The 11,526-nt window shown below is 39.8% G+C and overlaps 2 protein-coding genes across 2 annotated transcripts in view; both read left to right on the forward strand.

The window, feature by feature from the left end:
- MDN1 (MDN1, midasin homolog (yeast)) overlaps nt 1-9,335 on the forward strand; it is a 92,184-nt gene extending 82,849 nt beyond the window's left edge. Inside the window, exons 95-103 of the mRNA XM_010000537.1 lie at nt 40-197; nt 2,034-2,123; nt 3,040-3,155; nt 3,781-3,955; nt 4,656-4,729; nt 4,825-4,939; nt 5,913-5,976; nt 7,654-7,796; nt 9,099-9,335. Of these exons, the coding sequence (XP_009998839.1) occupies nt 40-197; nt 2,034-2,123; nt 3,040-3,155; nt 3,781-3,955; nt 4,656-4,729; nt 4,825-4,939; nt 5,913-5,976; nt 7,654-7,796; nt 9,099-9,287 (1,124 nt within the window). The 3' untranslated portion in view covers nt 9,288-9,335. The remainder of the gene's footprint in view (nt 1-39; nt 198-2,033; nt 2,124-3,039; nt 3,156-3,780; nt 3,956-4,655; nt 4,730-4,824; nt 4,940-5,912; nt 5,977-7,653; nt 7,797-9,098) is intronic.
- A 1,127-nt stretch (nt 9,336-10,462) lies between these two features.
- LYRM2 (LYR motif containing 2) overlaps nt 10,463-11,526 on the forward strand; it is a 2,434-nt gene continuing 1,370 nt past the window's right edge. Inside the window, exons 1-2 of the mRNA XM_010000538.1 lie at nt 10,463-10,548; nt 11,013-11,132. Of these exons, the coding sequence (XP_009998840.1) occupies nt 10,463-10,548; nt 11,013-11,132 (206 nt within the window). The remainder of the gene's footprint in view (nt 10,549-11,012; nt 11,133-11,526) is intronic.

An 11,526-nucleotide genomic window follows, 5' to 3' on the forward strand; every position in this document is an offset into this window, starting at 1 on the left:
TGTGATCCAGGAGGTTACTAATTAATTTTGTGATTGTAGGGCCAGGTGAAGTGGAGCCAGAAATCCAGACTTTTGAATCTGAGGATGCCAATGACTCTACAGCAGAAAAGCTACCAAAGGTGACCGAAGAGAAGCCAGAGAGAAGCAAGGACTCAACAATACATACAGCCCATCAGTTTTTGGTTGACACTCCCCAGGTATGACACCCAATATGTCTTTTTACAACTACAGCAGTAGAAACAGTCTGGGTTTTTTGACCTGAGTTAATGAAACTCGAATGCAAAAGTTTAATGTTGCTTTTATTGAGACAACTCAATAAGTATCTTACTGTTCTTTAATAGCAGAATGAAAAGTACATGTTGTATATGCAGCTGAATTATTACTTTAAAATAACAATTCCTCTCTATCCTTGCTCTTTAAAAAAAAAAAGTAGATTTTTCTCACTGTCCAGAATATTTTGCTCAGATCAGTCTGCTGATCAAATTCTTGGGTAGACTGGAAAGTCATGGGCAATGGAGTGTGGCTTGAAGATAAAAAAGGGGTTCAGAGTGATGAGAGGCATTAGTGACCTTAGAATACCATTGTGGACAAAGAATTCAGTTCAGTTAATTCATCAAAATGTACTGCTTTCTCAAAAAAGCTGATTGCTAGTGTTACAGCAAAAAGTTTTGTGAGCCTTTTATGAATGTCTGATTAAAAACACATTATAGCTTAGAAAAATCCTAGAGCTTCATGGATAACTCAGTTTCCCAGGGCAAACTGTTACTTGTGAAAAAGCATGTTTGATCATAAAGAGCTATGCCATAGAAGCAGTTGATGGTGGATAAGCAGTTGAAAAAGTGAGAATGTTTTCAGTGTCTTGTTTTTCAGAGTTACTGACCTTTCATGGTTATAAAACTGTCCTGAGTAATATGAGTTGTGGGGGATATTTTATTGTTTCTGCACACACCACAGAAAGAATAAATTACCAGATATACTTGATATTTCCATCTGAACACTAAATGTGGCAGCTCTTTCGAAAAGGGCTGCTGAATGCACGGGTGTTCTCCTATAGTCAGACTGTTAGTTAGGTGCGGATTGTTTTGGTTGTTTGGGGGTTTTTCCCCCAATTGATGCACAAAAGCTGAAACAGGAGGGGGAGTTCTTGCATCACCAGTTGAAGAGGAAGGGAGATACGTTACAGAGGGAAAAAGTGCTCTCTCAGCAAAAGGAAGAGGAAAGAAGTCCTCCCCATGTACATTCTTTCCCCCTTCCTTAAACCTGCAGTCAGTGCCCAGAGGGACTGCTGCTGCTACTTGAGGAATCAGAAGTTATTGGTACTGATGAATTTGCATTCATAGGCTTGTGTTCCTTAATCCCTAAACCTGCAGGTTATGCAGACCATGAACTACTGTTTGGATAAACTGTGGTTTTGCAAGGCAGGAACAGAATTTGTCACTGAAAGAGCAATAAAGTCAATTAAGTGTAACAAAGCTTCAGTGTCTCTTAACAAAATGGCTTAGCTAATAGTTTTTGCTGGTAGGCAAAGAGGAAAATGTCATTCAGTTCTGAAAGTGGTTTCAATGAAGCTTTTAAAAAACTATAATGAAGTGAAGCACATTATATTTTGGAAGATATTACATAGAAGATATTATATTTTGGAAGATATTACCACATAGGTAATATTCAGTGGTTTCATCTCCATTATACTGTCATTAAGGCTTGTGTTTGTCAAGATCATTTCATGGAATTACCTTGAAGTTCTGTATTTGATTATTTCCAGTGTCTGTATCATAGATGTTTCTAGCTCTTTTGCTGTGTTGATTGTGTCACAGATGTAGCTATTTGTGGAGAGGTATTCATCTTTCCTGTAGATGGAGGCTATTAAAAAAACAGAGAATTAGAATCTTTATTTAAGTTTTTTAAGGTATTTTTGTGCTGAAGTAATAAGAACAATGTATTTTTACTTTTTTATAGTTTGCTATATAGTCTAGGGACCACCAGGTGTGTGAACTTACTTTTCTGTCTCCTAAATCTCATAACTGCAATTCTAGCACATCGTTAGAGATCCTGAAGAGCTAAGAAAAGAACTTGAAAGGCAGCTGGAAGCTTGGCACACACAGCAGTCTGGAACTCCAGATGAGGTCTGTGATCTCATTTTACTATAAACCTGTCATAAGAACCCTTCATTGCATTAATTTATCTTGTTTTACTTCTGAAGCATTGAGGAAGCCAAGCAGACTGCAATCTAAATATTCAAAATCACACTATTCAGATGGTGGTTTTGTTTTTATCTTTAACTTATTCTGAAAATAAAATACCAACAAAACACTCTTTTTAAGGCAGGATGATGTTTTATATCTTGTTTTGAATGTGTTGTGTGCTTCTTGCAGAAAGCTTTTTTCCTGATAATGACTTATAAAACTTGCATAGTTAGAAATATTTTTCTCAGTCCTTCCAGACTCCTTCCATTTTGAGCTGCCACCTGCAGTGGAAAGCTGGGCACCACTTCCACAGCATTATGATGGACAGAAGCTGTCTCCGTCAGTTGCAGTGGGGGAGTTTGAACTAACCAACAGCAGAACCAGAATATGATACTTACTCTGACTGTCTTAGTCAGGAATTTTAAACCATATTTGGAAATAATTCCTGAAATAAATTCAGAGGCTTAACAATTTTAATTAATTTTAATTAATGTAGCTAATACTATTTTTGATGACCAACAGAGAACCTAGTAGACTTTAGGGCTTGCCCTGATGTAATGCCAACCATCAGATACTGGCCATTACAGGATTTTCCTGCATCAACAGCAATGCCAGAATTGCTTTGTTTAACCCCTAGAATGGTCACTGCACACTTCAGCTCTGTAGCAGCAAGGAGCATCCTAAGCTGAGTGCAAATTGTCATCTTGATAGAGTGCTCACAAGACACTCTCACAGTTCCAGCTGATAGGTACCTACCTCTCCCTTGGGTACATTGAGGTTTGGTTTATTTTTTCAGGCTGTGCTTCCCAATTTCTTGTTTTTTCATAATTAACTTTTTATTTCTGTGATGTTTCAGGAGAAGGAAGCAGCACAGTTGTGGCAGAGGTATCTAGTCCTGACAGCTCCTCTATCACAGCAGCTTTGTGAACAACTACGACTTATACTGGAACCCACTCAGGCAGCCAAACTGAAGTAAGTTGGATCTTTGAGACTTTTAGTTTCTTTAAACTCCTGGCTTTGGAGGGCTTTCACCTCTGTACAACTGCAGTTCCATATTGTTCTTGCTTTATAGCAATTATTTGTGTTTGCAGATGCATCCATTTTACTGTTGTATGGAAACACCAAGTTATTTTATGAAATGCAAATGATATACTTGTAGATACCCATCCTGAGGATACTGCCCCATACATTTTCTTCTGTACAAGGTGATCAAACCAGCAGAAACTCATGAAGGGCTGTTGAGTCAAAGATTATATTAAATGTCAAAATGTTCTATCTATGTTGCTTTTAACTTTATTTACTTATTTATTTATTTTAAGAGATGTAGAATTGTTTCAAATTATGTCAGTGTAAATTCAAGGTTTTCCTTCCATTTTTGGCACCTAGATTTAAGAACGTCTTTTAAAAACACTGAATATCTGTGTTTCATTAAAATATATATTAATAATAATGTCTACCTAAATATGATTGGTAGAGTTACTAATTTGACTGTATTTTACAGAAATCGGAGGGTTTTGTTGCATATGCTGCATAGGCCAGGATTTCCAGAATGAGGTATTTGCTGTTAACCTGTCATTGTCTTTTTCTCAACCTCCAGAGGAGACTACAGAACAGGGAAGAGGCTGAACATGCGCAAAGTGATTCCATACATTGCCAGTCAGTTCCGAAAGGATAAGATCTGGCTGCGAAGGACCAAGCCCAGCAAACGCCAGTACCAGATTTGCTTGGCTATTGATGACTCCTCCAGTATGATAGACAATCACTCTAAACAGGTAAAGTAAAAACCTTGGAAGAAGCATGAAGGGCCATTGCATCTAAACTGTGTTCCTACCTATAAAGGCTGGACCAGATGATCCTTGAGGTCCCTTCCAAGAAACTGCCCATTGTTGATGAGTGTGTCACTGCTGACGTGTTGCACACAGACCTGGTGGCTGTTGGAAAGTCTGGCTCAGATTCTAGAGCAGTTACTTTACTGGTCCATACACCTCAACTCTTGTCATTTCATGCCTAGGAGATTTGTCTCTAAATGATGAATGAAAGTTAGCTGAAAGATGTTAAATTTGTTACAGGTGTACATACCCACTGGGAGATTATTTTTTGTAGCTTATTTGATAAAAGGCTGAAATTTGCTTAGCTATGCAGTTTGTTGGAGGATATTAGTTCATCACAGCTCACTTGTAGGGTTTTTATTCATTAGAAATGTGTTTCCTTCTAAACAGTTACTTCAGTGTTTACTTCATTAGCCTGCCTAAAGTGCTATCTCTAAACCAATCAGCTGAAGCCCTCAAGTAGAACTAGTGTATCTTCACTGCCATTATTATCTAGCATAACTGTAGCAGGGAAAAAGGTAGGAAGTCTCTTATTTTTCTAGACTATGAAAATTATTTTCAGAAATATTCTTCATATTTATTACTGAGCTGTGAGTAAAAGTTGGCATTTCCTATTTTTGATGTAACTTTTTTTCTTCCATAGCTTGCATATGAATCCCTGGCAGTTATTGGAAATGCACTGACTCTTCTAGAAGTGGGACAAATTGCTGTCTGTAGGTGAGGTTATCTGAAATCTTGACTCTTCTTCATGACTTAAGAGCAGAATGTAATTACTGATTTTACACTGTGTTTATTTTTCTTCTTTTCCAAAGCTTTGGAGAGACTGTGCAGCTGCTGCACCCATTCCATGAGCAGTTCAGTGACCAGTCAGGGACACGGATCTTGCGTCTTTGCAAATTTCAGCAGAAGAAAACAAAAATAGCCCAGGTACACAAGAATACCTCTAGGTCAACAGGTTTGCAAATCTTTTCCAGAAAAGACATCTGCAGCTTGGTGGTTTCAAGATCACTTGGTAACATTTACTGGTTGTTAGAACTTGCAAGTGTTGATGGCTGGTTAGGTAACAGAGATAAATGGTCACAATCTGGTAACAGTAAGAGTGTTCTATCACCTCTAGTTCTGATGTGTGCCACTTGTAAGCATTCACCTTCCTCTCTTTGTTTGGGGTCTTAAACAGTATTTTGGGTACAAGCTATTGGGTACCCCAATGCCAAATCACATCAGTTTGTGGGAGTTCAGGAGGTATTCATGCCATGGATTCCACTGCGTAGTAGGAAGAAGAGCTTTGTATGTTTGTCAGGGTGGAAGTTTGTCAGATTTGACTAGATTCCTGAAGAAAATAATTTTCTGTAGTACCTCCTGGACAGCTGCAAAGTTTTCTTCTTTTAGGAATGTTTCTGCACTCTTAACTTCCCCGACTTGAATAAGATTTGACATTAATATGAATGGAAAAAGGGAGGGAGACCTAAATAGTTTCACAGCAATCTTATAAATGCCAATACCGGGAGGACTTGACAGATAATGTCCTTAATTTCAATGTAGCTAGGTGCTTCTGCTGCAACTTGAAGGCAAGGAAGTTCAACCAAGAAACAGGATAGATATTTTTAATGATGCCCTTAATCACCTGAACAATTTACTGAAGTTCAGACAGCTTTGTTAGCATTGGAAAAGTTTTCAATCCAGATTGAAAGCTTTTCTGAAGATTTTGTAGTTCAAAAATACTTACTAAATTTGAAGCAGGGGTCAATACAGGAAAATGCAAAGGATTGCATCTGTGTGGATGGTCAGACTAAACTACCTTGGCCTTTAAAATACAAAAATGTGTTCTTTAAAAACATTATTGTTAGTAAATTTAGTATTTCATTATGAGATAACTTGATCTTATTTGTTTCCTCTGCAGTTTCTAGAATCATCAGCAAACATGTTTGCTGCAGCACAGCAGTTGTCTCAAAATATTAATCCGGGTAAGCTTTTTTTGTTGCTGTACTTGTTGCCATGGCAGCAGAATGCTCACTGCAGCTCCAAAGCAATATCCTGCCAGAAAGACTCCTTGCACTGAGACATCACTTGAATTAGGTCTTTGGGTTTTGCTTTGTCAAAAGGCATGTTTGGCTGACATTAGCTCAGAACCCAAAAGATACCTACTTAGTATTGGTCAGGAATTCACTGAAATTTTGTTTGAGGCTTTTAAAAAAGGCAGGCCTTTCCTGCCTCCCTTTACATCCTGTTTCCAGATGGTGCTGAAGTCCTAGGCACTGCCTGCCTTGGAGCATCATCCAGCTTCCTAGTGACCTTGACTCCCTGGGTACTTCTGCTCTTGCTTGAGAGCCTGATTTCTGTAGCTATCCAGAAGCACACTGTTCTGAGGAGGATAAGTATTTGCTTCCTACCTGCCTTTCACTCTGGTGCAAGCTTAGGTCATGGAGCTGCGTGAATTCCCCAGAAATGCAAGAATGCTGCTTACCTCATAGCTGACCTATGGTTTGTCTTAAAGGCTGCTCTGTGCTAGTTAAAATCTTGTCATGGCAACACTCATATTTTTTTAAAGTTCTTGTTGTTACAAGTACTCCAAAAAATGGACAGTCTGGGATTTATAATCCACAACTGCTTTGCCACAGAGTGCCAGGCTATCAGAATATTCTGAGGGGGAGCAGCATCCAATTCTGTTGGGATGCAAGCAATCAGGAGCAGCATCTGGCTTCCTAGCATCAGGGAGCTAGCAAGAGAAAAGGCAGCAGGATACATCCTCCCTTTCTGTAAAGAGACAAAGCCCTGTCACATTTGGGGCCTGTCTGCAGAAAAGGAGGAATAGTTCTGGATCCCTCCCTCACTGTTATGCTGCAGGGAGAACAGGAGAGAGTGACTTACATTCCTGACTCTAATTACTTTGATTTCCCTTGTAATTAAAGCATGATAGATACATAACTTCATTAGAATGTCCCTGTAGAGGAATATATCTCTGACTCTGGGGGTAGCTGGGTCAAGTAACACATCTTCAGGAAATGGTCAGTGCTGAGGAACCCAGCATCTGTTTGCATCTCCTCTTTCAGGAGGTTCACTTCAGACTAGCATGTCTGGTCCCAAGGGCTGAATGCCCCATAGTAGCTGAACTGCCCTGACTACTTCTGGAGCAGGAAAATATGTTTCTAAAGCAGTGTTAGTCCAAAGTGAAATGCCAATAGGAATGCACCAGTAGGTACCTTCTTCTGGAGGAGCAGATTTCAACTCTCCATTTCATTGCAGCAGCTCCTGCTCTACTGAGGGTAGTGATCAAGTAGTGACTCTTATAATTCAGCCAATATTTAACTTACCAGGCATGAGAAGGAAGGCCGTGACTCAATTCATTAGGTGTTTTTCATGCCTTTCATCCTTGATTATGGTACTGATGGACTGGGATTTTTCCCCCCCCACCCCATTTATTCTCAATGGTTTCATACAGTGGAAAAAAAAATCTTTCTTGACCCACTTGTAACTGCAGCCTAATCTTAAGTACCAGATTTATATTTGATAAAGACCCAATTTCCTTAGGAGCACTCTGAGGGTTTTCTTGTTATACCCACAGGACTACCAACAAATAGTCTGCTTGCTTTTTAAATCAATTGCTCTAACATACCAGAATTTAAAATATTCTTTGTGCCCAGAAACAGCGCAGCTGCTTTTGATCGTCTCTGATGGAAGAGGCCTCTTCTTGGAGGGCAAGGAACGAGTGACAGCAGCAGTTCAAGCAGCTCAGAATGCCAACATCTTTGTCATTTTCGTGGTGTTGGACAATCCTAATTCCCGGGTAAGTAAGAGAACACAGGAGAAGTATTCATGTGCAGTGAATGAGAAACTGTTATGGATCCTTTGCTTGTCTTTCATAGTGCTTTACAGCTATTTTATCTTTGGCAGAGGTCAAAGATACTTAGCCCAGTTTCAGTTTTTCATAATGTCTGTCAGATCTTCTATGATTTCTCCCTCCTGTGAGGGTTATCCTCTTTTCTATAAAAAAAAAATAAATTGGCTTTTACACCACAGAAAGTCCGAAGTAAGAGCTCCTGTCTTCAGATGTAATGGTTGTAGATTTTGGCCCCCAGAGAAGTAGCTGGCAGGCTTATAAATTCAGATGTTGAGAAACGCTTTGTTCATCTCAATGCTCATTCACATTGATCATTTCTGACAGCAGTCTCCATTGGATATGGCAGCTGGAGCCAATATGAGATGAACATTAGACAGAAAGGAGTATATGACAGTTTGGTACCTGAATTGAGAAAGCTGGGGATTGTTATTTGGTGGCTGTGAAAGGAAACTTGGATTTCCTTGATTGGGAAGCTGAAATATCTGGGAGCTTTTTAGGGAGACTCTGGAGTGCAATAAGTGAGCAAACTTAAGTGTTACTTTGAATTATGTGAGGACTAATTATGTGGTGAACACTATTTTTTATATTTCTTGTTTTCTAACTATATTTCTTCATGCAAACCTCATCTGCTATATTTATTGTTGAAAAATTAACAGTTCTTTTGCTGACAAACTATTACCAAGTTCTGATGAAACCTAGCTATAATATCAAGTAAAGATTCTGGGCAGTGAAATGCATTTTTATAACCTGTATTAATTTTCTGAGCTGCTGCACTGAGTAACTAATAAATCACTTCACAAGAAGCTGAACTGGTGTTTAATCTGATTTTTGTCTTTGTAGTATTTATTGAAATATTATAATTTGCTGAAGAATCTTGTTGTATTAGATCACTGCACAAGTTGAACTTAGCCCTAAAGGTGATCTTGTGCCCTGAAGGCATCAAACATATAAAGCAGTAAACTTAAACCATAAACTACTGAGGAAAAACAGGATTTCTGTATAGAATTTGGTATTACAGGAGCTGAAGCTTAGTCTCTTCTAGCCTGTAATTTGTTGATTTGAGCACTTGTAGATAAAAGGGCAAAAGGATTTAACTACTGTTCAGCTTTTGATTTACCATTGAACACTTGTGGCTTTTAATCTTAAAACTCTTATTAATTTAACAGAGGAGGAATTGTAAGTATGTGAAAAACAGGATAAGGAAAAGATGTGTGTGGTTTAGTAATAACATCAATTCTTTTTTTACAGGACTCCATTTTGGACATTAAAGTACCTATATTCAAAGGACCTGGAGAACTGCCTGAGATCAGATCTTACATGGAAGAATTCCCATTCCCGTTCTACATGATCCTTAGGGATGTGAACGCACTTCCAGAAACTCTCAGTGATGCCCTCAGACAGTGGTTTGAACTGGTGACTGCCTCAGACACTTTGTAGACTTTGTAGACAAAGTCAGTACCTAATTGCTGCTAAATGCCTGGAACAGATGAAGCCCCATTTATTCCATGGGAGAGTTCCTAAGATCCCTGTCTACCTAGGATTATATGCAGGAGCTGCCCTATAGCAGCCAGACTGCCTGAGGACAAAAAATGGTTTAGGTGCCACCCTCCCACGTTTTCAGGGGACAATTATGCAATGGTGAGACTGTTTTCTGTCATTGCCTATTTTCACAAGTAAAACTGCCTTCCAACTTATCTTGTAATAACTTATTACTTTAAAAAAGAAAATGTTCATAGAAGTAAAAATATTCTTGCTGCTGTCTGTTCCAAGAGCTAAAATCAGTCTTGTTTCTGGGGATGAATTTCTGCATTAGAAGAACTTTGGGTGTCTCACAAAAAAGCAACCATTAGCTTCCCCCATGTGGCAGGTGCCTTTGGGAAGGAGACAGGGCAGCAGCAGAACCAGATGTGGGGTTTTTTTAACCAACCAAAAAAATTAAGTATTTGAATACTTGATTCTGCAGTTAAATCCTATGTAATGATTGCTGATCTTTGTCTAACAACAGTGAGTTTTATGAATAATGCCATATGATCATCCCTATATTATCAGTTTACACTGTGAAGTTTGCCCCTCTGTCCAAGGCAGACATTGAGGATGTTTCATTAATCCAATGTCTGTGAGCATGGACATGATTTTTCATTGCAAAAGCTATGCATCTTATATTGCCTGTTCTAATAAAAAGAGGTACCACTGTTTTTAATTACGATGCCAGTTCTTCCAGTTGATCAAAGCTTGGATAAATTAACCAAACCTGCCACATGGAAATGCTGTGCATTCCCTAGGAGTGCACAAATACAAATTTTCATGTGAAAATGTATTGTTGTTTACGTAACTTCAACACCGGTTCTGCTATTACGAGGATAATACCAGCAGAGTTTTGGTTAGGGGTTCAGTATTTTGATTTCTAACAATGAAAATTCAAAGGGAACTTGGCTCTAAACTCTCCTTCAAGATTTTGTGTACAAAAACTGAAGGTGTCTGATTCTAAGTGTGCTGCAGGAGTTTATCAGAAAGTGGCTGGAAAGGTGGGTGCGTTCCTAAAAATGCCCTAATTCTCTTTGGCTTCTGGATACAAAAATCTAACTTCAAGTAATTGATGTAGCTGTTCTGAGATGCAGCAGTGGCAAAGAGTCAAAGGTGTGAAATGGCCCAGCAAGGTTGTTTCTCATATTTGTGGCTTTGCCAGAGCTAGGTCATGGTAAGCAAATTTCCAAACTGAAAACAGAGGAACTCTGTCCCATCAGAATGTGCATGTCAGGTACTAGGTAATACTTTTCCAGGGTTCTTTAGATCTCTCATCCATGTATACAAATATTTGCATGCCTTGGGAAATACAGCTGTGGAAATAGGTGGGTTTAGTTCATTAGATAATTCTCCAGGCTGTACTTCCGTTTCTGACTTGTACTGAGGATTTGCAGTAGTAAACCTGGAGAAAGTATTTTTTAAAACTTTTCTGACAATTGCAGTTAAGCACTTCCAGCATAAATTACAGTTTGTTGTGGGGATGTTGTTAGAGCCTGAGACAAAATTTTATCCACAGTGCTTACTGCAAAAATGTTTAAACAAAGTTTTTCTCTATCTGTGACCAAGAAAGGGCTTGCACTGTGGTTGGTACCAGCAAACACTGAGTGGGTTAACTCTTCTTGTTTCTCTGCCCGCCAGGGCTCCCTTTGGGTCTGACATTCCTTGGCACAGCTGTGGTAAAGAAATTGACAGTGTCTTGCCCTGTCACCAACAATTGCATGTTTGGCCAGCACTGCAAGTATTTAAAAGGATGCACAAGAGGGTAGCTTAGTGTGCTGTAATTGCGTGGGTGACTTCTGGATCTCACTGCATGCTTGATCCTGTGGCTCAGCACGCGGCTCCCGGGGCTACACGAGTCTCCAGAGCACAGGCCCCTTCCTCCAACCTCTGGAGATGCAAGTTGGTCGCGTTATCGCTGCGCTGCCCGGTTTGTGGCTGGGCCTTGTCAGCAGCTGAGGAAGCAAAACGCAGAGGAGGCCGCTACACGCGCACCCTCACCCACAGGCGCTGCGGTAGCGCTTCTGGTGCCCGGCTCCTTGGCTCTGTCCGTAGCCCCTGAGCACCGGCAGAGGAAAGGAGAAGAGAGGAGAGAAGAGAAGAGAGAAAGGAGAGGGAGAGAAGAGGCAGCCCCGGGTCCCGGGTCCGCCCCGCC

This window comes from Chaetura pelagica, unplaced genomic scaffold (genome assembly GCF_000747805.2).
Source record: "Chaetura pelagica isolate M959 unplaced genomic scaffold, ChaPel_1.0 scaffold174, whole genome shotgun sequence".
Lineage (NCBI taxonomy): Eukaryota > Metazoa > Chordata > Aves > Apodiformes > Apodidae > Chaetura > Chaetura pelagica.